Here is a 27909-nt window from a genome sequence, read left to right as displayed (position 1 = left end):
CACAGCAGGCTGAACGCACAGACGCTGCAGGGGACACACGTTGAGCTGCGTGGGAGACAAAACCACCGGGCACACAAACAACAACATACCTGAACGGAACTATTATGATGATGAACACGACTTGAACCGAGGACTGTAAAACCTGCAGCTGCCTTCTCATCCACCAACAACCACACTGCGACCGATTGTATGTAAGTAGATTAATATTAGTCTTCTGTGTTCGCAAATAGTTTTACACTGACTACCACACAACTAAATAACTTAAGATCAGAGCCTACTACTCTAAATCTGAAGAATGTATGCAAATATAAGCCCAAAGTCTAAAATAAATTAACAGCTAAATCTCCTTAGAAAGCTTTCAGGAATAATCCAAAGTGCACAAAAGCGTATTATAGCCTAGTCGTTAAGCACAATACACTGTTATAACAAGAACACTGTTATGGTGCTTCTCTGCAGTGGTTCCTAACCTAGGGATCGGGTCCTTCAAAGGGGTCCCTGAATAAATCTGAAGGGGACCCCAGCAATTCAAAGGGTGATGAAAGGGTAGAAAAAGTATAAGCTATATATTCAGACCGTACACAGTTTTTAAAACCTTAAAAGATCAGTTGATATCACAGTAATGTAGCCTACATGATGCACATTTTTAGAGCTGCACCAATCAACACGTTATATCAACAATGCAGTGTTATTTGCTGTGATACAGAGAATTACCACTCAGGTATTGAGTTTCTTAAAAAGAAAAAACTGAGCTTTTTTAACCCATTTTGCAGTTTATCGATTTTAATTTTTTATTTATTTATTTTTTTACTGTTCACAACTTTTTTCACTTGTCATTGCCCTAATCAACATCACTCGATTCAACAAGATTACATTCGCAATGTTGGGAACCACTGCCATAGAGCTTAAACATCAACGTAGTGCAGTCTCTGTAGGGCTATTACTATATCCCCATGCTTGTGATGTTTCTTAACAAAAATGCAAACGGGTGACAGCTATTTCACAGCCCAGTGCCTTGTCAAGAGCATAACTTACTGCTTGACTGTCTGTCACCAGGAAATGCATTCATCTGTGACTCATTTGAACATTGTCTGATGTCTGATATTCATGTCTTATTATGTTATAGCTTCTGTTTGAATGTTGCTCCTTTGACACGTTTGTTTTTTTCTTTGTTGTGGAAAGTCCTGTGTCTGTCTGTTGCTTTTTGTCTCATTTGCTGTTGCATGTATGTGGTTCCTCCTCAGTTTCTGCACAGAGCTACACCTGGGTTTGCTCCCGCCATCTGCCAAGATGCATATGAATAGCGTTTTAAATCAATGGAGTAAGTATCCAGAGATTCAAATTTTCCAACCCTTCCTTTCTTGACATTTCATTTACTGAACGGGGGGGGTTTACCAGGAGAAAGAGATGTTGATGACTTGTATCTGTATGTCACATCTATTCTAGACACGTTTAGAAGTAAGTAGGTGATAAAGCAAAGTTATCCGACACTGAAATTGAGAAAAGCACAACCTCGTCACGGCCCTTGAACTGTGAACTGTATGTGCAGTGTAGCGTTGCTTTTGTGTCAGTCTCCCACATCCGTCACAGTGCGTTGCTGTGTTTGAAATCATTGTGTGTCTGTCTCTCTTCTATGTTATTGCATCTTTAAGCAGGGGAATCTATCCGTAGCCGTATTGTGTGTAGCGCTGCATTGTCCTGAAATAGAAAGACCCTTGCTCAGCATCCCTGCCTTTTCTGAAACGTGTTCAGAGACAGTGTGTGTCAGAGTGTCCTGGGTTTTGGTGTCCTCTTACCTGACCTCCATGTTTAACACCTTCCAGGCTGTATAGGTTTTCTTTCTTTTTTTCAACCTTTACAAATGGCCTCTTGTTCACATTGTTCAAGTAAAAGAGGTGAGATCTTAAAGAAGTGGTATAATAAATATGGATAGCCAAAGCATTACATTTAAAGTAGATAAAAGAGGAATTATGAAATGAATAATAGTATGAATAAAGTGTGTTGAATATATATAAATCAACTATTTGTAAAATAATTTAACCAAACTATTATTAATCAATTCATTACTAGGAACAAACCTGCAACTGAGAACTTGCATGTAAAAATGAGATAGGGGAAGGTGGGGTGATTTGTGCAACTTTTTACTCAAAGTGATTTTAAAGTGAGGCCTTGACAGTTATGTCTCCAACTCAAATATGTACATATATTTCAGGATGTTGTGCATCCCTGGCAATAAAAACTTTGGATCTGGAATAAACTGTTTAAGAAATATAGCTTTCGGAAAAAAAGTTGTCTTTGTCATTGTGTCACAATGACAAAGTCACCATCATCATCTTTCTGGCCATCTGAACTCTCATCAGTGGTGTCGTTAAGTGGAATTGAGATGTCACTCTCTTCTGAGCTACTGTAGACAATCACTTTCTTTTGGTGACCAGCGTATACAGCCATGCCACTGGCACAACTCTCAGAAATGTACTTTGCACTAGTTGCTCCGTGCTTGTGGAACCAACTGCCACCTGACAAATGTGATTCCCCCTACATTTCTGCCTTTAAATCAAGGCTCAAAACCCATATGTACACCCTGGTGTTTCCTCCCCATTAACCTCTGCACTACTTACTTACCTCTGCACTACTATCTGTGTTTATGTGGATGTATGGGCTTTACGTCTTTTATTTTGGTTATTGTTATTTTACCTTCATTGTTTACCTACTGAATGCACTATGTACAGCACTTTGGACAGTGCAAACTGTCATAAATGTGCTTTTATAAATACATTTTACTTACTTACTTACTTATAACTCACCCAGGCCCTTGCGCACAAATCACCCCATCCCCAGAATTTTGGATAATAGGCATGATGCAGCAATTTAGGGTTGACATTGTGCTAACTATATAGACTCAAAGTGTAGCATACCAAAGCACTAAAACATGTGTCAAATGTTTTCAAACGTGTCTATAATTGTTCAGACACAATAATCAAAAAACCTTGATCATGGAAATTTTACTTTGAAAGGCAAAACACAGTTTTTTGAGCTTAAATGTGCTTATATCTTATTCCTTGTGTCTCCCTTCTTTACAGGATGAGTCAAATGGATGGCTCTTCTTAAATATGTGGTCACATTTCCAATTTCTTCCACGGTTTTCTAGAAACAAGGGGTTTTGCAACTTCCAAAATGCACAAATCACCCCACCTTCCCCTATAATAAACCAAAACAAAACTAACATAAAACTTGAGCTTGTAGCTTGGGTTTTTTCTAATGATCTCAGGCGTTTGTTCTTTATTTATCATGCAACATGGTGGTCAGTATAGTCCATGACATTGTCTAGCCATTTAGCCTGGTTTAATTTAAGCACATTTTCAGTTAATTTTTTATCTGCGTTGGTGGCTGTTTGCATTGTAGGCCTAGTGAGCACAGGCTCAAGGTTGTAATTTACCTCCTTCATATTTACCATCCTGCACCTTTAAATGCTTGGGAAGCTTGGCTACTCGGCTACTTACAAGGGCAATGTTTGCACTGGCACTGTTAGTTACAGCAGGCCTTTAGTCATGGACATGCGGTTGGATTTATACCTACAGTAGACTTGTTGTTGGAGTCTGTGCCGTTGCGAATACATGAAAGTGAATCAAAACAAATCAATGCGTGTATTGTGATTTGAAAGATAACCAGTAATTCTCAACGCTGGTCTTGAGGTGTTTTCTAACATATGGTTGGTTTGCCGTTATATGAATCAGTTGAGGAGCTGCTAACTTGTTGCATGAGAGGGCGAGAAAGTAAACACAGGGAGAAGGTCCTGAGTTTTGGATTCTTCGGTTCTTTTGGTTCTGTGAGAGAGCATGTATCACTCATTTACTGGGATCATGTTTCCAACCACTACGAGTCCTCCATATACATGTGTCCAAATGAATTGTTCCAATTGACAAAATGAAATGATGTCTGATCCACCCAGTCTTAACAAGTCAGGTTTGAAAAGGCCCTCATGCTCCTTACACACCATTGTTAGATTAAGGGTATGTGGGGGTGTGCTTTTGTAATAGAGGATTTGTATTTGTCATATTTCTTGTGGATTTTGTCACAATTATGTTCATTATGACCCTCTGCATCCTTTACCATCACGTTTGACTACATAGTGTTTCCTGTCAGTGCAAGTACAGTTGCACATCCTTATTTGCAAACACAGCTGAACATCCAATTCTAAGAAACAGGCCTCACACTTCTAAGCACAGATAGAACCTTGCTTCCTGTTGAAGCCCCCAGCAACCCTCCAGTCAGCTATGGGGAGAGAAATCTGACTGGGGCTTTTGAACACATGTTTTCAGAAAGGTGGAGGTAGAGAAAGAGAGAGTGTTGTTTTTCTCATATTTTTGGAAGTTGAAAAATCATGAAAAAGTGTATTTTGCATAAAAGGTTAGGTGACCTTTAAAATGTATAATTTTGGCCAGGTGAGAGTACTAGTCTAAAGATACGACCACTGCTACTGTTTTAGGCTACTACCTGTCAAGGGATGTTGACTTTGCCGTGCTTTCTAATGCTGCATTCAAGAATGTTGGTTAAGGGGCTCGGTTGGTAGGGCGTCCCCCCCATGGGCCTCGGCCAGCAGCGGACCCGGGTTCGATTCCAGCCCGCGGTCGTTCTCTGCATGTCGCTCCCCTCTCTGCCCCATTTCAACTCTGTCTCTACACTATCAATAAAGCATAAAAAAAATAAAAATAAATAAAAAATAAAAAATAATAATAATGTTGGTTATGTTTGGCTGTTGCACGTCCACATTTGTTTTTACGTAGCATGAACGTGACAAACATTGAGGGTTGGGTCAAACACTTGGATGACTTCATTGCTTTGGTGTTTGGAGGCAGTAGCAAAGGGACAGAGATACATTGTTCTGCTTCCACATTTTGTACGACCTCCAGCCCCACTCACTCACCCTTCTCTACAAGAGGCATGTTGTTCTCAAACGGGATTTTTCTTCACAGGGAAAATATAGAATTTTGCCAAAGCTTCCATGAGATGCCAGGGCGTCAATCTGTTTGTCTGGGATGCCATGCTATTTCCAGAGAGCCTGAAGGCATTTGGAAGAAAAAAAGTAAAGGAATTTGTTTACAACCATAAACATTACTCAACATCTTTTAATAATGTTTTGCCCCCCATGAGTGCTTGGTCTCTTGTGTCACATTGCTGGTGAAAGGGGGCCCAGGGGGATATATGGTTACAGTCTAGAAGTAATGGTGCTTGAAAGATTGTGTCGCACCTGAACTTATGCCTTTTGAATAATTCACATAAGCAATTCATTCAACGTTGGTACACATTAGGGCTGTGGATGTGTGTTGATATAACTGATACTAAGCGATGCAGCAGGTGTATAAAGCACCTACAAATCTTCCATGGTTTTGATGTTGTACTTTGATGTAACATGTTCATATGATCAACATCAGTGAGACTTTAAGAGCTGGCTGGTCTTGGCTGAATACTCCTATTTTAAGATCGATAGTCGACCATAAAATGTGATACTGTACTTAAGAATTTCCACTGCAAAATGTTAACGTTATGCCCATCAGTAGGCCTACTGCGTCTTTGGGGACTGTAAGAACAATTATTGGGGTTCTACAGTATGTTTCCTCTTATCTTTCATGCAAGACCCTATCCAATGTTATTAACATTTCATTGGACTATCCTCTTGACTAAAAGAAAAATGTAATGTAATTGGTACAGTTATTTTTACCATGTTGTAAATTATGGCATAGTCCCAATTTAAACCTATAGTGGAAAAATAAGTTTAGCATATCCCCAAAATCACACATTACTAGTTACGTTTGCCCAAAGTTTGTGAACACATCAGAGTGGCATGTGATTACTAAAGAATTTCAGCCACAGTAGAGATGGGAATGTTGTTATCTTAGTCCAGGCAGGTTGATGAACATTTGGAAAAACAATAATGATTTCCAGAGAATGCATCTTAATGACTTTGGGAATCCCCTGACTGTTCCTGTAGTGCCACTATGAGCTCGATGATATTATAATTGTGAGTGAAGTCTCTTGCTAAATAACCTTCTAATGTTTCTGACACCTAACCTCCAACGTCTTATATTGTTTGTATGAATAACTTAAACATCCAACAGTGACCACACACTACCACTTCACCATGGTATTAAGAGGTGTACCGATGAGCAGAGCACATTACAGACATGACCACCGTAAACGCTTTTTATTGTATCATAATCTGACAGTTTTTTCCATTTCACAAAAGGTTAGGACTTTGGAGTTATGCAATCAGAAGAGTAAACATTCTGCAAGTTCTCCTACTGGTTTTGCTTGAAACAGAAAGAAAAAACAGATAGCGTGAATTATCTGGTGTATGGCTCATGAGTTGACTGTATAAATAGTTGTACTGGTAAGAAAAAGAAAGCAAAACACTGTGTAACATGAGAACATGAGTAGACAATCAAAACATGTAAGATGAGTTTCAGCAGGGTAAGAGAAGACACTGAGTGAGGTCAGTAAAACGGAAAGACACAGAAGAAGAAATGTATAATTGATGGTTTCCTGAGTGACAAGGGATTGGTCCAAGGGAAGACAATTCCTGAAAAAATCTAAATGTTGAACTATTCCTTTAACTTCATAAACTGCTAGGTAAAAAGACAATATTTGAGTAGGGATTTTCATGCATAACTTCATATGCTTTGAAGTTAACTTTATTGTTGGACCCTGGGTCAGACTGTTCTATTCTATATCAATCAACTGATTAAATAACTTTGCCCCTATCTTATATACCAACTTCATATCCAACTTTGTGCATAGGTGTGATGGATAACTGTGGATTTATCACCATTGGTCTGTGGTAGTTGCTCCCATGGATCCTCATACACAACAGCTGTCTCATTATTGTGATATCTTGTTCACTAACTGCCCAGCACCTTACCGCTAAGAGACAATGTTAGCATCTACCTGTTGAACATACTGTAATGGAGATTTGAACAGATAAAGAGCCAGGTGTTTAGACCAAAACAGAGCTAGAAGAGAGTGAATAAAGGACTTGGATGTGTCAGCAAAAAGTGTTGCTCTGCAGTATGTCTCACTTGGTAACTGCTCCCAAAAATAAAAAATGCAGCTTGAAGCACATTGCACAAATTACTTTCACAGGGGCAGTGTTACAACTCATTAAATATATTAATAAAAAATAAAAAAAACTCTGAATTCTGTGCGCTCATGTTTAACTATATAGTTCATGTTCTGCAACAGTGGCATAACCCCTCATTGCCGTGTCAGTGTGGAGCCGCAGCTATGTGCGGTCTAGTTCGGGTCGCCCCTTACTGATCTGACGTCAGCCCATCTGACATCTCACTGATCCCAGGCCTGCCATCTCTGCCTTGAAAACCAACCCTGTGGACCAAGGCACGGCTCTGGGGTGCTGCTCTGAGATGAGTGTTACCTCACTTTGGAAAATCCACCAAGCAATTAACAGCTGCTTTGGCTTGGCTCAGGACAGTTTAAATTCATGAGGCTGCAGCCCAAAAAGGTCCTGACCAGAGGGCTGTTCAAGGCAGATAAATGCTCTGCTGTGGTGAAGTTGCCCACATCATCCTTTACATACATACTGTACATACTTCTATGCCTGAAGTCTCTGGGGTTAAGAGGTTTGCTGTTATCCTCGCTCAAACTCTGAATAGAATCTCAATTCTAGCCTTAGTTGACATCAATTACCATTTTTTTGTGATGGATTGCACATTCGTATTACGTGTGTGTGTGTACGTGTGTTTGCGTGTGTGCGCGTTTGGTTTGCGTACATGCGTGTGTGCTCTTACATATTTTAAGATGTTTCAGGCAGGGGACGGCCCCTGGGAAGTAGCATTGTCATCATGTTATTTAACGCCTACTGTATTTTGGAGTTTCACATGGCATGACTTGTATCAATTTATGATGTGATGTTGAAGTGTGAACTCTTCAATGAGTCACTATCTCAACGTCACCTTATGACGTGCTGCTCACACTTTTGGGAGGTGTGACATGTACCTTCATGGCTGCTCAGAAGTAATTGGTACAGATTACAAACACACACACATACATACACACACACACACACACATACACACACACACACACACACACACACACACAGACACACAAACACACACACTCTCTGCTTTGAGCTAACATCACATCCTATTCTGATCTTTTGGACATTCCTCAGAGAAAACCCCCGTTGAGAGAGGGAGCTCTGGGGAAAAACTTAGCTTTGGTGTGAAGTGATTTTTACTGTGAAGCTTTAGTGGGCAGCATTCCTTATCAGCGGGTATGGACGTCACAGTGGCGATGGCTAGCCCTGATATTCCCGTTGATAGTGTGTGTGTGTGTGTGTGTGGTCAGACCAGGGTCAAACTCACAGAGGGATGTGATGAAAGGACGGACATAGTTCCAGCATGTTGCTTGTGTAACCTTCCCATCAAACGTTGATAATAACATGGTGCTTTAAGCTGCTGCCCAAGGATCATGACTTGGCTCGCCTGCAAAATCTCTCAGTCAGAACTGACAGCACAACAGATAAATGAATCGTTATTATTGGTGCATTAAACCTACAGTATATTGTACTATAGAGCTGCTGCTATACACTATGTGACCAGATTATTTTATTAAGATTTTCTAAATGTGCTTGTGAAAGATTATGACAAGTAGTTAACCAAAACTGCACCCTTCAAAATGTTCAGAGTGATGTGACAGATGGGATATCCATGCTCTTTTTTCTTATACAGCTTGTGGTCAACCCAGTGTTGTTTTGGATGGAGCTAACAGTGGATGGGGAAAAGAGTTAGGGAAAGATACACAGAGCAGACACAGTGGAGCAGGGAATGCTGAACAAAAGAGAAACAGAAAGTTGAAAGGAGAAAAAAATCTGTAGATTGTGTCTCATCTCCAGTAAACATGGTGACATAATTGACTCTTTTTGAGGGAAGATTCATCATCTGTTTACGACTTGAGAGATATAGACTGATATTGTTTTTTTTTCTACGTATACTTTGGAAAGAGGTGGATTCGCTTGAGATAAATATGACATATTGAAAATGTGGAAATGTTGGAATTAAAAAACACACCGGAATATGTTGGAATTTTAAAAACACTCCAATTAATACTAAAACAATGCTGGATTACAAACAGTGTTGTTAGCAATAATGGAGCACCGTGGCATCCTCTGTGAAATTTCTGTCAGTAGGGTCAATCAATTGTGAGTTCTAGTCATTTCTTTGGATTGGTTTTTGGCAATAAACAACAACAATGATGTGTTGTTGCCAGTTTCACTGTCAGACTACAATGGGAGAGACATTTGTTACTATAGTTTTCCCCCCAATGTGTTTATTGAACGTTAATCAGAAATGCTCTCATTGATTTGATCCGATTTTTGGGGCTTCAACTTCCGAGGTAGTGCGACACAGGGGCGTGGGAGTGACAGCTAGTTGATATGGCTTGCTCTGTAAGCGTTTCTCTCTGACAGTGCCGGAGCTGAAAGTGTAGTGATTGTTTAGTCCCCAAGCCCCAAGGAACAAAAGCAGCATGAATAGCCGGGGTTGATTCTCCCCAGCTTTGATTGACAAAACGCTGCCAATTGTGTCAGCGTGTCAGCGTGTGCTTAACACCGGCGTCATCGCAAAGACCCAGAGAGAGAGAGAGAGACTGTTGCCGTGGAATGAAAACAAAGTCTGACCTTCAGTGTTGTCACAGCAGTCCTGTGTGGCTCAAAGTGGGTCAGGAGGACTTACCCAGACCCCTGTGCTAGTCTGAAACTGTCAATGGGGCAAGTGAAGTTTATTCTACATTCTTCTTTACCTTTAAAGGCGCACCATGCAGTTTTCAGAGGAGGGGCATTTGTTTACATTTGCAGAGCCGGCAGTTACTTTACAGAACATATTTACTCTACATGTAATTCCTATTATTGAATAAGTATATCATCATACACCTCTTGCTGATGTAAACATAAACAGTGAAACAGTAACTTTTTAGGTAGCTTGTTGACTTCAAACTGTGTTCAAGGGATCCAATTAGCAGGATATGAATCCTGTGAAGAAAGTGTATATGTTCAGTTATGAGAATATACCTAACAAAATGTTGCATTCGCTTACACACCAAAATTGACATAGTGCACCTTTAAACTGGTTGGGTCCCGTATGTGCCCAATAGGTGATGTTTGGTGCATGTGTTTAATTGCAAGAATAATTCCAATTGACTTTTTGTTTTGTTTACCACAAACTCAGTAAATCAGAAACGTGTATTTTTCTAAATGTATGTTCTTCTCCAGACTTTTAAGTGCTGCGGTTTCCAATAAAGCATGCTGCCATGTTGCATGCAATAACATTTTCTAAATGATATGAAAAAGAATGAATGATCAAATATGTGAAATAATGAGAATAATTGTGAGAGTAAACAACAAACCTATAATTGAATGCTTATAACCCTGTAAGATACACCTTGGATCCACATGTCATTTACAGAAATATCAATCTATTTCACTCTTTCTATATCATGTGGATTGTATTAGCTGTCAGATATGACATTCTACCTTCTCTTGAGGACAGAGTGCTCACTTGACCACTCTGAACAGTGTCTGTGCTCAGTGACCAGCCCTACTATCCATCAGTCCTGTCTCTATTTTAAGCCTCACATTATTCTCCATCTTTGTTTCACTCTGTGAAGTGGAGGCACTTTCCCTCATCCGTGTTAGAACAAAAGTGGGAGAGTGAAATTGGACCTTTTGTGAGCCTGTCTTTCATCCAGGGTCGCTTTCATACTGTTAAATGCATAAATTGCCTCTTTAGGTTGTCACCCAGTCTTTTGTGTTGGCGTGATCAGTTAAGCAGCGGTGTGAAATGAAGCAATTTAAAATACTGTTTGGCTGTTGGGTTAAATATATACCTTTGTATATACCTTTGTGCTTTACGACTTTTCCTGTCTGTCTACAGAAAAAAACAACCTTCAATCTTTTTCTCTACATCCACTTTTCTGAAAATGTGTTAAAAAATATTTTTTTTTCCCCCTCATGACATCATAAGGGGAGAAGCCACACCCCCTCATTACCAACCTAACCTCCACCTGTGATAAGCACACCGCCAGATCCTGATCTAACTGGCAGTTAGATTCAAAGCTGCAGTTAGATTCAGGGCCAATCAGAGCAGACTGGGCTTTTTGCAAGACGAGGTATAAAGAGAAAGGCTCTAAAATGAAGCGTTTCAGACAGAAGCTGAAAAGCAATGGCACTGTGAAAAATATGAAGGTTTTTTTTGGACACCCTGAAAACAGTTTCTAGTGAAAACCAGAATAACAAATGTGGAACTGAAAATGAGCACAATATGTGACCTTTAAGCATTTAGACCAATATTTATGAACATGTTCAATTTGATCTCTGTAGATTTAAAAATTAAAAAATTAAAATTTCCGCTTATCCTTTATTATATTGTGGTAAAGAAACCTTTAACCAGGGAAAGTAGTTAATTATCTGATTGGGCTATGTACTTGGACTGTCACTTTTTATTGAAAATATGTAGTAATTTGGGAACATGGGGAAAAGCATACTACTAAAGTCTAGCTGTCATCTTTCCCAGCTGAGATCTCCAGTATGTGTGATGTGGACGTGTCCTCGGAGCCCACCAGTCCCACTCTGTATGGGGAGTCTTCAGACAAGTACTACCATGTGGACCGCTGGCAGAAGCTACGCACCGCCGTACGCAAACTGGAGTTCTGGGAAAACTTTACGTCTGAGCTAATCGGGAGTGGCTTCTTCTCCAAAGTCTACAAGGTATTCATTCTGTCCATCCCCTCGTTGTGTTGCCTTGTAGCCAGCCTACGTGTGAGCTGCTATCAATGCTTTATCTTGTTTGGGAATTGATTGGGACATTCTTGCCATTTCGTGACTGGCCCACCAGCGTTGGAGAAACATGGGGGCGCAAAAAATACTCATCTCCAGCTGAGAACTTACATAACTCCTAATATGTGACAACAGTGCTTGAGTGGAGCAATGGAAAGAGTTTGATTCTCATACATTTGGGCTTTTGTCTCTGATGTAATGAGCTGGAAAGAGGCCACAGGATGCATGGGTGATTGGGGAAAATCAAGAGTTTAGGTGTTTCCAGACTGAGTTAGACTGGATGGAGAGGGCACATTTTGCTCTCTGGTTTTGGACTGTTGTTCAAATTGAATCAACACACAGTGTTTGCTGAACTCATAATTTTAATTTTTTCAAACTGCTGTCACCCAAGTCAGTAGTCAGTACGTTTGCATGACATCGAGAATATCGATTAATTGTGTTAGTTCGCTAACAAGTTAGCCGCTTGCTGACACTATAGGTCAAACAGAAAACTAACAAGCTGAAAGTGGGCATATCGCTCCGCTAACTATTGTAGCCGAGTGGGACATACTTCGGTCAATAAATCGATTCCCTTCCCGTGCTTGGGACACAGACAGTAGAATAATAAAATGGCCTAGTCGAGCTAGAACTGTAGCTCGACTTTACTGTCCATGTAAACTGTTATCGCAAACCAGTAGGTACTACTAAAACTACTATTGCTAGTGTATCTGCTACCAACCCTCCCCCCTCCCCTCTCTGTCCTGCAGGTCATGCACAGCACCAGTCGGAAGGTGATGGTGGTGAAGATCTACAAGAACGACGTGGACCAAGACAGCATCGTACGGGAGATCAGCCTGCTGCAGAAACTCTCACACCCTAACATCGTCAGGTAACAGTCCACTCTGATGTCCCACTCCCTCACTCAAGCCTTTACTGTTTTATCTAATTGGTAAGATTCCATTAAAACAAAATAAACTGCTTGAGGATTTGCGCTCACAACACTTTCGGTATCTCTTATCTGTCAGTAAACACAACATCATCATCAGCGTATAAGGTTGAAATATGTCAATTTTGAAATATTTTGTTAAACAGTTACTTATTCACATATTCAGCAGACTTGTTATCACTTGTGTGGAGTTGCGCTTGTGTCTACCTGATGGACGTAAGCTCTCCTTTCAGCTCTAATTTGATCTTTACAACTTCCGAGGGATATCCGGTGAAAATGACAAAACAGTAAAACTTGAGCTGAGTCAATGTGAGCTGAACAGACACTGCCGAATTGGGTGGTGATATTTCCTTAATACTGGGGACACCTTTGACATTACACATACAACATGTTGTCATTTGATACATTGTTTATGTAAAAAAAAATCTTTATTTCATTTCATAATGGAAAGTGGTTCCAGAAACTTCTGTATTGTAATTGTTGTTGTTGAATGATTGAAGCACAGTCAGGGCTACAGCTGTAGTCAACAGAATTGAAAAAGACCTAGGTGCTATTCTACACTGGCCCTGTCATCTATAATAGCTAGTTACATAAGGTATGAAGCTCGGCAGACATAATATTTGTTTTAGCAATCTTATTTCGAGCCATTAAGCAAGGTCACAGCTGTACGGGTTATCAGAATGCAGCTTATCTGCTCTGGTCATTGCTTACAGTACAGCAGGCTCTGATGAGTACCTCGTACACACCAACCTGCTCTCACTGCGTGGGCTGAGACCAAACATGACGTGTGTGTACATTATGTTGGTGGGAGCCATTGTTCCGAAAAGGCTCTTGAATATATCAGCTTTGATCAAAAACAATTATCATGTGCAAACCTGTCTGAATTATATAAATGAATGGGTTTTAAAAGATCTGAAATAGAAAAGTGACAGGCCACTCAATACTTACATTTTTCTTTAGATATGATACTTAATTAAATGTTCCATTTGGTGCCATATAAATCTGGCAACATTCATTTAGCCCTTAGACCATTGAGCCCAGGAGAACATTGGGGTGACGGCCTCTGTGAAATCATTGATGTGAAGACAATGACAGTATGCAATAAAATCTGAAACCTTAGCCAGCTGATTCTACCAAAAAGTGCAGATGAGGAAAAGTCTGCACTACAGCAATGCTAGCTGCTCTGTGATGCTATACGTAAGCACAGCAGTGCTCCCAGCTAAATGCCAATATATCATATACGGCTAACGTGTCAGCTTACTGAAATGCTTATTGAAATAAAGCTGTAAAGTACAGCTGAGCATGATGGGAATGCCATTTGTCCTGATGGTATACAGCCATAAACCAAAGTTTTGGATATATGATCAATTTAAAAAAGTCTAATCTGACAGTTAGAACTAAAGAGATTGACCATCCAACTGACTGGCTGATATCGTCATCCCCAGAGCCATGTTGCAACAAAAAAAATTGATTTTGTTTGAAACAAGTAATAAACATATTTCCTCATTTTCCAGATATCTGGGAATCTGCGTCAAAGAAGACAAGCTGTATCCGATCTTAGAGGTGGGTCCTTCTTCTTTATTGTTTTCCTTTTTGCACCTTGTGAATCATGGTTGCTATGTGTCCACAGGCTGGCTTTGTTCTTAGAGTGTGGAAACACACAACAGATTACACTGAGAGAGTTGAGTCAGACCTATATTGCGTAATCAGGGGCACGGATCACTGCTTCAGAGTAATGTCGGACTGTAAATATTACTAGTAGCGATACTTATTTGTATTTGGACACTGTGTATATCCTAGTTTACTGTATGTTTGACTACAGTTTTTTTTGTATTATTATTATTATTTCCCTCTACAGTATTATATTTTGCATTCTAAGTTAAATTTACATTAACATGGGGCATCTTATATCTTATTTCTTCTTCAATTGTATTGTTGAGAGGAACCTGATGCTTACGTATTACATTACCAATGCCTGCTGCTGTAATTGTTAATGTGCATATATGACAAATAAACCTCTTGAATATGTAATCTTGGATCTTGTGTTCTGTTTCAGTATGTGAACGGGGGCTGTCTGGAGGAGCTTCTGGCCAAGAAAGAAGAGGTGCCTCTGTGCTGGAGAGAGAAGGTGGACCTGGCCTGTGACATCAGCAGAGGAATGATCTACCTGCACTACAAGAACATTTACCACAGAGACCTCAACTCAAAGGTAAGACCCCCCCCCCTCCCCCAGTCTCCTGTCCTGTTATTTACTAGCTGCTGCATCAGTCCAGTGTCCCCACATGCAGTGAACAATCCATCTTCATCTCTTCTGATCATATATGTATACCTTTTATGGCAGACACGTAGATCAACACTTGGTTCAGTGTGTAGAATTGATTGGCATGTTTCAGAACAGACTGAAAAATGTAATAAATGTACTTAAGTATGTTATAATTTAGCTTGAAAAAAAGACAAGGTTTTGTTTATTTTTTAACCTTAGAGATGAGTCTTTTACTCTGTATCTTTATAGGAGGCGGCTGGGCCAACATGTTTCTACGGAAGCACAGAATGGACAAACTTAGAGGAATAGACCAACATTTAGAATTTGAATGTTTTGCTTAGTGCCTCGCTCTCCAGCTCAAGAAAAGGTCCTGTAACTGTGCGTGCATTTTTGATGTAGAATTGGGCAAATGTCGCTCATCCAGGTTAAAGCAGCTCCGAGTAACATTTAAATATCTTTTAAACAGCCTCATGTTTCCTCTGATAATCATAAATTACCTTTAACAGCAAACGAGACCATCAGTGCAAAGAAAGACGTTTTTAAATAGTTTTTATTACTGCTTTTGGTCTGGTCGCACACCCAGTCCGATTTTCGGTTCGCTCGTGCAGGCTCTATGGTCACATATCCATATTGGTCGCAGATTTCAGTGTGGCGCAGCAACGTGATTTGAGAAGCCTATCCCTCCAGGTGAGGGAAGGGGAGCGGGAGCCTTGTTTGAGACAGTTATTTGTCGTCATAATGACTGATAACGGGGCTGAACCATCAAAGAACAAAATTAAAATGCAATGAAGAAAAGCTAAAAGGGAGAGTGATAGGCGGGCGGGAGGGCGTTGCCAAGCAACGTGTATACAATTTCACGAGAGCGAAACTAGACTGCAGTGTTTACTCCTAAATGAATGAGCGGTTGGTACTAACACAAAGTTTGCTTTGCTTCACCATCATCAGATAACCATTATCTGAAATAGTCATTATTTACATCAACAACACAAACACATTACCTCATCGTGATCCATACTAACTGCCGTCTCTCGTTCATTCGCTTTCTGTGAGGACACGTCTTTCAGCTCCGTGAGAGAGAGTAGTTAGGTGACACTGCTGCATCTACTCATTGCAATCAGGTGTGTGTGGCAGTGACTGGCATTAGTTGATGCAGTGTCAAAACCACTCTCACGGAGCCGAAAAGAGTCCTCACACTTTCAACACACGGACATGCACTATATTGCGCCCTTCTCAGTTCACACTCGCACGCCTGTCACGCGCTAGTAAACAGCTTTGCGACAGCGGGCGTCGTAAAAATACTACCGCTTTTGTCCAAAGGGGACGCCAAAGTGCCATCTTACTCGTAGTGGCTTTAACTTAGCTCACACACTGATAGTCAAGGGGAGCAGGTCAAAATATAAACTTTACAACCTCACTAAACGCTATTGTGTTTGTGTGTGTGTGTGTGTGTGTGTGTGTGTGTGTGTGTGTGTGTGTGTGTGTGTGTGTGTGTGTGTGTGTGTGTGTGTGTGTGTGTGTGTGTGTGTGTGTGTGTGTGTGTGTGTGTGTGTGTGTGTGTGTGGGACTTGTTTATTTACCATGTTATGTTGCATTCTATATTTTTACATGTTAGGTCATTTAAAAACAAAAAAACCTCCTGGAAGGAAACCAGGAAGTGCCCATGACAGTCATGTATATTTGTGGTAAAATGACATAACGTGTACAAATATAGAGCTGTTTTAGATTTTAGATTTTAAGCTGCTCCCCTTGACTACCAGTGTTTTAGCTAAGCTAACCTGGATGAGCAACCTTTGATGAGCCAGAAAGTGAGGTAAAAAGCTGTATATTCAAAATGTTGAACTATTCCTTTAATGGCATCACGTGTTTTTATGTATAAGTGGGTGCCCTGGGGAAATGCACCTGTTGGAAGATGAAGAAGAAGTACTATATAATACATATCTAAATACATCTTCACCTCATCACTTGATATTGTGGAAAGACTTAAGGCAGTTGTGGATGAGGCCATATTTAGTAACTAGCTACTTGTCCTTGAAGGCCACCGTAGATTTGATAAATTAATTAAAACAAATTAAAAAGGAAAGGGAGGGGTAGACACAGAGCATAATGGTCTTGGCTCACAGGCTCCTAACTTGGATCCTGTGATTTCTAGGATCCAAGTTAGTTAAAATGATCATAAAAAAACTAGTTTGAAAGTGAAACAATTCTCAGCTATAAAACAATGAGGCACTAAGGTACGATGGGAAGAGAGAGTCACTGTGCATCCTTCACTTCCTCCCTAAATATAAAGACCCACAGAGGATAGGCCTATTTTGGCTCTATGTGTAGGCGGTGCACAAGCCTGGGAAAACCTGTTTCACTCTACATTCCCTTCCATTTAAGCGCCAACATAAATGGCATATTTAAAACATCACATCCAGACCTAAAGAAACTTCACTCATGACTGTTCTTGCAGAGTTCACTAAACATGGACCATTTTCAATGCACAAGGAGAATTAAAGTAAATGAGCAATATGTTGTACAGTTTCAGGCTTATTGTGCCCCTCTTTGGGTGCTCACCTGTATCTCTATTTACCCAGCAAAATATCTTTCAAGAGTAATATACAGTATCCAACATCTAGGTGGAGATTTGAAAGGCCAAATGCTTAGCTGGAGGCAGACCGTGGTTTGAGAGAGGCCTGAGTCGTGAGGCCGTTATATTGTTTGTAGTGTGTTTTACTACCAAATGCCTTGGGCCTGTCCCATAGGAACACTGCAGGAGTGCCAGAGAGTACACAGTCACACAGTACAACACGAAAAAAGGAAAAGTATTCTCTACTCTGTATGGGCGTGGTTTAACCTCAACCATCTACTGTAGTAAAAAAAAATATGAATGATTTGAAAACACTGATTGAGATTTCTGAATGACATGACATGGTATATACTGTATATTTTTTTTTACTTTTAATTCACTAAGCTCAAAAGGACCTGTGTGTGTGTGTGTGTGTGTGTGTTAATTTCAGAGCAGGAACCCCTAAAGAATTTAACTTACAGTATATAGCCTAAATATGATCCATGCACAACATGTCTCCTATACAACATTGACATCAAAAAGAAGATTGTAATTTCTGATCTGTACTTGCCTTTAAACCTGATGGATTTTCTGTCCCACTTTGGGGCAATGGAAACAAGTTGTGGACACTGCAATGTCCTCATAGCAGACCACTAATACCACACTAAGGAGCTTGAGTGTGATTCAACAGATAGCAGAATGTTGTCACAGCCATGGCTTTCTTCTTATAGCACAACTATTCTCCCTCTTGTTTGTGACAGTGACACATTGCAGTCAAAACACTTTACTGAGGTAGAAATTCCTGGTCTTCTCATTTATTAGTTGCAGCAAGTGTGGTTGTGCGTGCGTGCGTGCGTGCGCGTGTGTGTGTATGTGTGTGTGTGCGTGTATGTGTGCGTGCGTGTTTGTGTACATAGGTGCTGTCTTTGGTCCCTGGTTGCCAGGCTTCAGAGAAGGGACAGTCAGTAATGCAAAGGGACAAGGAAACATGACAGTCGCTCTATTGTCATGATAATTGTTTGTTGCCACATGTCATTGCTACACACATTTTAACTTGCCGACGCTCACATGCACACTGGATGAGTGTGAGAACAGGGGGGCCTCTTGCCCTGCACCCCCCCCCCCCCCACACACACACACTCACACACACACACACACACACACACACCGTGCACGTCACCCTGAGGCAACTCATTTGGCTCTGACCCAATTCACACCGAGGCTAAAGTTGATTAACGTCACGATCTGGCAAGATGGTGGCCCTGGATGGCACCCCAACTGCCAACTTCTTTTTCGTAATCTTTTGTTATTTCATTTTGTGTGAACTTTAATATTGAATGGAAGTTCTAGGAGTGCTGCTGTACTGCTGTTAAGTAGGCCTGCACCTTCATTTGTAAAGCTTGAGAATAGCAGCTTTCTCTCCAGTAAACATTAAATCTCTATTTAGCCTCCAAAAGCTCCTTATTTTTATTTTTTTCTTAATTCACACATGTATTACTTTTTTCACAGACGGTACATACATGATTATTTTGGACACAAGATACAGGAACACATAACAAATTCATAAATTTCATAGATCCAATTTCATGGAAAAAGCTCCTTATAAACAAATGCTCCGAGGCATTTTTCAATTCATTCCTCAGCTGAGATAGGAGCTCGTCTCAAAGCGACTTCATCACAAATGAAGGTGCTGTTTAGAGGTGCAAAATGAAACATCATAATATGTTTAACTTTATATCAGTGGTTAGAAATTCTGACCATGCAACATAAATATTTGGCACCCTAGCAGGAGCTGCAACCTTCTCTATTTTATCCATCTCCATTTTAAAACCTGATGATAATGACTTCATATCAATGTCTATCATGTAATAGTGCACCCAATGGCTACTGCCCTCAGGTTACACAGAGACATAACCTTCTAGTTACTGGTTACATTTAAAGAAATACATGGACAAAGCATTCAGTCATATGCTCCTGGATTTCCACTGGTCATGTATGTCATACACAGTGCTCTAAATAACAGGCACAGGGTTTAACCTGCTGACTGTACTTTATGCTACGATAATAGGAGCTAAAGGTCTTTTCAACAACCATGAATGCAACAACATACAACATCTTATCATCACCTTTGAGTTGATATGTTGAACGTGTCAGCAAACAGCTACTTAGGTACAAATGCATTAGTTTACAAAAATAACATTTGGAGTCATGTTTATTTCCACATGATGAATGTTAGTCCATTATTCACTCTCTGTTTTTGTTTTCTACCAGCTGTTGAGAGAAACACCCGGCTCTTTCGCAGCTAAAGAAACATATGTGTTTGTTTGGTTGGTTGAGACAAAACCAGAAGTAAATGACAGCTAACAGACTGCTAACATTAGCTATTCAATTCATTTTTTTTGTCAAAACACCATTGTTCAGCACCTTTTTCTGGCGAGGTCACTTTAATGTCCCGAAGGTATATCGTCCCCCAGCTCTGAATACAAACATGCTGTATATCCAATCTGCCTGCTGTGATAATACATTGTATTCACTATTATATAACATGATCATTCTCTATTGGGGTTGGTGAGACTGAGTCCCAGTAATATTGTTAACTTTATGTAAAATGCTGTAAAAGTTATCAATTAAAAAGCGGGCAAACACCCAGCCACCTGAACATAAAAATAAAAAATGAAATCAGAAAAAGCAGAAGTGAATTCTTGGTCAGATTTATTACCAGCGACAAGTTGTTTTTACAAAGTTAATTTGTTTACAGAGTTAGTGAGTTAGTTAATGGGATTTAAGCCATCCACTACAAATCTAGTTAACAGGCTGGACATGTGAGGCTTCTTATGCCAACATTTTAGGACTGCCAAAGAGGCAAATTACACGTCAGAGAGGCCCCTGAAGTCCCTGGAAAAAGTTGAGGCCAACTTTTAATTGGTGCATTAAGCTGGTGTTTCTGTCTCTCTCTCTCTCTCTCTCTCTCTCTCTCTCTCTCTCTCTCTCTCTCTCTCTCTCTCTCTCTCTCTCTCTCTCTCTCTCTTGCTTTCGACCAACGCTTTTTCCGTTTTTTGTCCACCAAACTTTGGCTTTCCTTGGCAGAGAGGGACCGAGGGCTAAATTTAGAAAGTGAAGTCTTATGGGACCAAAGATTTCCCACCAGAGCCTCTTAATGACAGGGGCTACTGGATGGAAAAGGGCTCCTGTTGAAATGGGAGCCACATGCTGAAACGTCACTTCCGCACCCAGTCTCACACAGTCTCACACACACACACACACACACACACACACACACACACACACACACACACACACACACACACACACACACACACACACACACACACACACACACACAGTCACAGTCATGACAATAAACAAGTCTCTCGCACCTTATTGCAGGGCAGGATTTATATGTACATGAAAACACAACTACATACAGGTATTGACATTTTTTTATCAGATAGTTTTGTTTAATGTGATAATCAAGACACCCTCATCTTTACAGATGTATGCATCAACATCACACATACAATAAATAGCATCATTATGTAAAGCCGATAATCCATACTTAGTCTTACATACAATGTCAAACTCTTACAGGTAAACTCTGTAACACATATTACTATACAGTACACACTCATCTCACATCTTGGCTGGGCCATACATTAAACTTTCTTACATACCCAACTTTTACTGTCACAATACAATACGGTCTGTCTAACACTATTATTCTTACTTACAGACATAACCAATGATAGTGTAAGTGAGAGAGGAATTGTATCACTGTATAATATGTGAAAGTGCATTGTACTGGGTGTGAGACTATAATTAAACAGTAAGACAGTTCTGGCAATCACTGCTCACTAATAACGTAATTCATATTTAAGAGAGTCGGAGATAATAGTCATTTATGTATGAGGGAATGACAGTAAATGAATGTTGGTGTCAAGCAGAAGTGTGTCTTTTTACATTTGGAGCCTTTATTTTAGGGCATAGTTACAAAGGTTTGAAGGTTGTGATACATTGGTGGTCAAAGCATTCCCTTTTAGTGTCTAAGCATTCGGCAAAATGTGTAAGAAGGTATAGGGTGCTGTGTGTGTGAAAGAGTTAAGTGGAGTCTGTGTGAGAATCTTGTATGTAAGACTGTAGGCTAAATTGAAGTATGTCCTAAACGAGCCTCTCGTACATCTATGCCTATACACCAACACACACTTGGGGCCACCCACTGTTCTTATGTAACTGCAGCTCCTCCACAGTCTGCCACTCATTACACCTACCAGCTCTCAGCCTTTGAAATCAATGAAACCTATTAACTTTCTATTAAAAAAAAAAACTAACTTAGATAACATTGAGCTGGTCAGTGTAATGGAGGCAATACTCAGGCTGTAGTCTATTGTGTGCTACTGAGTCTGGTCACACAGGGTCCGGGTTAATTATTTAGTGTGCTGGGAAGGTGCTGACAACAGATCCTATTGAGTGGATTGATAGGTGGAGACTAGACTAAAGAGAGGCTGTTTGTCTGGCAGCTGGATGGTCACTGTCCTGGGTGGGGATTGGGGGTGGGACACACATGCTCACACAATGGAGGCACATTCAAAGACCAAGACCAATACTTTTTTTTTGTTTATTTTTTACATGAGAGCCAACAGAGTAGACAAAAGGATACAGCCTACTTTTTCCTCATTACAACCGTACACTGCCCTCTGGTGGCAAAACACTGCAGGTTTATTAAAGCCCCCTGTGAACCCAAATCCACAAAACCCTTCTTACTATGTCATTTGGGGAGTTATTCGTATGATAATAAGCATTTGAAAAGAGTTGGGCGTATTTATTAATCCAATAAAGATATTGTCGTTTAAGTTTGATATATTTGAAAGAAATTTGGTTTAGGTGAGGCGGGATATGCTCATGGTTCTTATTACACCATAAGTATTTTGAACCAATCATGGCAGTTCTCTCCCCGAACGTTCTATAAAAACAATGACTGTTGCCATGGACACCGTTTGATATGGCCACACCCACACATTCCGCTCTAGTGAAAATGCTGTTTTTTTATTTAACTTATAGCTGGGGTGGAGGATTTGGGGAGAAAATTGCAGTTGGGATAGAGATTCGATTCCAAATACCTCAACCGCTCCACTTGTTCTCTTTGGTCCCTCCCCTATGGTCCCTCCCTGACACGCTCTACACCAACAAAGTCATGCCAAAGTGAATGGACAGTCACAACAGCCAATAAGAACAGAGAATTGGAGTCTCGCTCTGATTGGTCAAAGTGTACAGCTCATGTTAACTTTGACCAATCAGAAATCACATACCCCAGCTTTAAGTTTTATAAAGTTTATGAACATTTATTTTCAACCAAATTTTTGTGAAGGTTTATTGAGACACCAAGCTTTGATGTCATCAAGAGAATTTAACACCAGGGTTCCTGAGGCTTTAAATCTTTGTTCATATAATTATTTCATCCACTGCTTGTGTGTGTGTGTGCGCAGAACTGTCTGATCCGGGTGACGGCCCGGGGCAGGGAGGGCTTGGTGACTGACTTCGGCCTGGCCAGGGAGGTGGTGGAGCTGCCTGTGGTGGACCCCGGCAGGAAGCTCTCACTGGTAGGCTCTGCCTTCTGGATGGCCCCCGAGATGCTCCGAGGAGAGCCATACGACCGCAAGGTAACAACTATAATAGATTCAACTTACAGTATATAGCACTTTTCAAGAACCAAGTCTTGATTCTACTAAATACACTTGGGTTTTTGCTACAACAAAACTTTACAAATGTACTGTATATTGTTACAATTGAAATTGCAGTATGTAGAATATATTACCATTTCAAATTCAACGGAATATGACATTCACAAATAAGCTTTAATCAGTGTATAATCACTTGAATATATATATATATGTTTTTATGACCGTAGAATAAGCCTTTTATATCTACATTAGAGTGAGGCATGCCGCCATGTTGCACCGCCATGTTTCTCCAACACGTTTTTAATATATAGTGGGTGTCCTGGGGAAATGCAGAAAGTAGTGGCAGATGATGCCATCTTTAGTAACTAGGTTCCTGTCCTTTATTGACTTTGTTTGATATCGTCCTAAATGACCGCACCATATCTTACTTCTTCCAGGTGGATGTTTTCTCCTTTGGCATTGTGCTGGGTGAGATCCTGGCCCGGATCCCTGCTGACCCAGAGATACTGCCCCGAACACAGGTAAGAAAGCTGCTAGCATAGAAGGCTGGACAAACTTCACAATAATATAAAAGGAAAGTGAGCAAATTCTGTTTTGCATTTTTGATATGTGATATTGATCCAGGTTAACACACAGCCTTGAATGGAACATGTGACCTAAGACAGAACGTCAGTCCCATGATAATGATTTAATTGTAAGGGACACTTAAACAACCTCTAATGTTGCAAACCAAAGCTCCGGGTAAAAGATAGTAAGTGAACCTTGAGTCGTTAAGTAGTTAGTGGTTAAGTTTATTTGTAATTCAATTCATAAATAGCTGTTTCCAGTCTTTATGCTAAGGCTAAGTAATGGCCTTCTTCCAGCTATATAGAGTAGTATGAGAAGGTATGGTCTTATCCATTCTCCATTCCATATTATTGACATAAGGTCTCTCAGTTTTTTATTTGAATTATTGACCCGAAAAAAACTTTTATGATGAGTCAAACAAACTCTAGCTTATGTACTATAACATACTAGTGTCCCCCTTCCAGACAGCGTGTGGATAGCAACATATGTTATGTTAACATGTGTTGTACATTGTTGGAGTATCACCTGGATGTGTTGAACTTGACACATGTAGTGAAGTGTGCACTACAGTGACTGTTGTGTGGACATATGTTTCAGGACTATGGTCTGGATGTGAACGGACTGAAGGAGCTGGTGGCTGACTGTCCCCAGCGTCTCCTGGAGCTAGCTGCTAGCTGTTGTATGGTAGGTGGAAGAGCCCAATCAAAAGATGGAAGACGTTATATTTGGTCTTCTGTTTTTGTTGTGTTGTTAGTGTACTGTATGTATGTGTCTTTGTTTTATTGTAAAAATTATAATTTTGCTTAAATAATAATAATAATCTAAAAAAAAGATTGAATGCTGGCGTGAAGACGAATGAAAGAAACTACTAGACTATAATGCACAGTGTATGAGCAGACAGTTTTTGTTTTTATTAGTTGGGTGATTAGATGCACAGAAGAAATTTTCTGTGAATGCTTCTGTAGCTCATTAAATTAGCATTACGTTTTCTAATAAGGAGTCTCAAGGCATTTTGAGCGTGATATAATTCCATCAAATACTCAGAATAGAGTAGAGTAGTAGTTATAGAATGCATTAAGTTAAAAGAGAAGTATACTTATCATCATAGTAAATTGAGTTGTCTCTAAATGTGAAGTGGCTCTCATTGTTTTTAATAGAGGTTGACAAAATGAGAAATGACATGTTACTTTACCTTATATTATCATATTTATTATATTATGTTGGGTCATACAAAATGTTTGGACCTATGGCCTGAGCTGTGTTCAGTTGAGAGCCCCCTGGTGGACACAGGGCTGAAGTTAGAAAGTTTCTCAACCCCTTTCGATGCACAAGCAATGCAGACCCCTCATAATGCACAGCATGGGTCAATAATAACCTGTATTCATTTCCTATGCTATTTACATGGCTGTTGTTGTTTTTTTATATCTTTGAAATAAATGTATTTTATCATTTCATTTTCCACATTTTATCAAATGTCTTTATTTTCACATTATAATATCTAAAATGAATAATACATTTTTCTGTAGGACTATGTTAAGCTTTCACACGTGCAAAAATGACCTAAGTGTTTAAAAAGAAGCTATAACTGTCTGTTTGTGTGTGAATCAGTGTTCAGACCTCCAACCACCTCCGGGGGTGGAGAGATTGGTCTGCCCCACTGCAGTATGAATCTTTGTCCTTTGACTCTCCGTTTTGTCTATTTTGTGTTACTTAATTAAATTCTTAAAACTCTGTGAAGTTTTAGTTATTCTTATAGATATGTCGTAAAATCACCACAAAATGTTAATATATTGAGATGAATGTACCAGACTCCCATAGCCTCTCCTCTCCTCTCCTCTCCTCTCCTCTCCTCTCCCCTAAGATGGAGTCCTTCAGGCGGCCAGCGTTCACCGAGCTGCTGGATGAACTGGGAGAAGTGGCAGAGAGTCTGGAGCTTCCACCCAGACCCGACGTGAGCACCACCAGCTGAGGATGTACTGCCCGGCCAGCCAGCCAGCATCAGCACCGCATTGTCTGGGGATTATACAGTACGCCGCTTCAACAGGACAGAAAGGCTGGACTCAACCGGAACTCTATCAGCTCTCTGTGTGTGTGTGTGTGGCATCTCTATCTCTCTCCTCCAATGCACAACACAGGACCATGGCTGAGTGTGGGTGCACGTCATAAGCCTTACTAGATGTGTTTTCCAGAGAGGCAGTGAAAACTCTTGACTTCTCACTGACTCTTTGATTTGACACTTTGTTGTACAGATGAATAGTAGCGTTAGTAAGGAGTGAATGCTGTATATAATACGGACTTCTCCTCCCTTCCTCCCTCTGTTGTTTGTGAGTGGATTTGTTTGTAACCGACGACGACACAGATGAGAAAGTCTGTTGATGTATTTTAATTTGTTTTGCCTCGTCTATGATCTGCTTGCCTCCAACAGGAAGTTGAATTTATTTGCCCGACTGAGAATGTTCTTTTCTCCACCGACTTTGTATAGTGCAAGACACTAAAGTGTTTGAGGACGCAGAGCATGGACACACGCAGCAAAATGCATTATTGACTTGTTATGGTAAATCAGGAGCCGAGGAGATTCAAAGTGGTCTGGTGGACTTTGAAGAGTTGAACCGGGAGCAGAAGTTGACAGAACACACACCTTGGCTCTTTGTTCAGCATCACGGTGCATGTTGTTTTTCAAGTGTAATCTTGGTATCATCTAATGCTATTTTAATGCTATTTATCAGTTCCATAAAAATTTCTTCTGTTTTTTTAACTAAAACATCACTGAAAATAACAGAAGAGTATTAGGGCCAGGGCAGAACAAATATATGACATGAGGTAGTTTTTGTTTTGTTTTTCAGACGAAATGTCCAGAAGAAATCAAGAGTTAGAGAAAGTTGGAATAATGTAGACGATTTCAAACTTCCAGGATTAATAACTCATGAGCAAAACGTTAGGCTATTAGAACACGAATGAATGATGCTTCTTTTCCAAAACCTTGTTTGACCAAAAAACCAGACGTCCACTAAGCTTGACCAATAACTGCATTGCACTGTATCAGAGTGAAGGTGTTAAATATCTTTCTCTTCAGTATTTGCCTTTGTAGACGGTCCATGTGCTCTCGTCTCACAGCCCACTGCACATAGAATAGAGACTAATGGTATAAGTCAAGCTTAAAGCAGCTACGAGTAACATTTAAATATCTTTTAAACAGCCCCATGTTTCCTCTGATAGTCATAAATTACCTTTAACAGCAAACGAGACCATCAGTGCAAAGAAAGACATGCTCTATATTGCGTCCTAATCAATTGAGACTGGCACGGCCGGCACGCGCTACAAAACGGCTTTATGACAGCTGGCGTCGTAAAAATACTACCGCTTTTGTCCAAAGGGGCCGCCAACTGACAAAGTTACTCGTAGTGGCTTTAAGGGGAAGTCTGGTTTCAGTATAAATGAGGTTGTAGCCCCATTGTCTGCCTATGACGGTAGCAAAGATGCATCGTTTGTGTTTTAATAAGGTTTTACTTATGAGTTCAGATACCAGAAGTTAGCGTCTGTCAATATCTTTACAACTTTAACTGTTGGAACGGTTGGAGTTCTTTTAAACTGCTAGGTTTATACTCAACATTATATTTAGTAATTTTTCTCAAAGTGCATGATGGGGGAAAACATCCTAATTTTTTTTCCTCTCCTGTGGCCCTATGACTTTTCTGTAGAAAATCTTTTGAGGGACAAGTACACCATCTTTAAGGCCTTCTCCTTTCTTATTCAATGCAACAACTTACTGTATCTTTGAGCTTTGATCAGGATTATTGTCAAAAGCAAATGCACGATGTAATGTCCTCCTCTCTTCTATGCTTTGTCATTTTTTGTCTTGATATTTTGGAGTTCATTTAGTTACTTTGAGCTCAACATGTGCGTGTAAATATTTAAGCCTTTCTCTTGATGGGATTGAATGGGGACCACATTCTTTTAAGTTTAGCAGTTTTTACTGGTTCATGCTTTGTGTGTGGTCTTTGTGTGTGGTCTCTCTCTACATACCTGTTTGTAATTTATTGTGAGATTTTTCTTCATTCACTTCAATAATAAAACGGTTTATAAACGGCA

General features: G+C 40.1%; 1 protein-coding gene across 2 annotated transcripts; it reads left to right on the top strand.

Moving 5' to 3' along the window:
- Positions 1–51: 51 nt before the first annotated feature.
- On the top strand, positions 52–27909 carry LOC307258019 (dual specificity testis-specific protein kinase 1). 2 transcript variants are annotated; one of them, XM_080037404.1, is made up of 10 exons: positions 52–191; positions 1242–1318; positions 11580–11773; positions 12589–12710; positions 14282–14330; positions 14824–14976; positions 23059–23232; positions 23691–23774; positions 24418–24504; positions 25682–27909. In XM_080037404.1, the coding sequence occupies exons 2-10, from the start codon at positions 1288–1290 to the stop codon at positions 25787–25789; spliced, it is 1002 nt and encodes a 333-aa protein (XP_079893530.1). In that variant the 5' UTR covers positions 52–191; positions 1242–1287; the 3' UTR covers positions 25790–27909. The 2 variants fall into 2 exon arrangements, with proteins under 2 accessions (XP_079893530.1, XP_079893531.1); XM_080037405.1 differs by lacking the exon at positions 1242–1318 and having other exon boundaries at positions 100–191.

This window comes from Ammodytes marinus (genome assembly GCF_949987685.1).
Source record: "Ammodytes marinus genome assembly, chromosome: 2".
NCBI lineage: Eukaryota > Metazoa > Chordata > Actinopteri > Uranoscopiformes > Ammodytidae > Ammodytes > Ammodytes marinus.
Note: the sequence above shows the minus strand (reverse complement) of the source record. Positions and strands in the feature narration are given on the sequence as shown.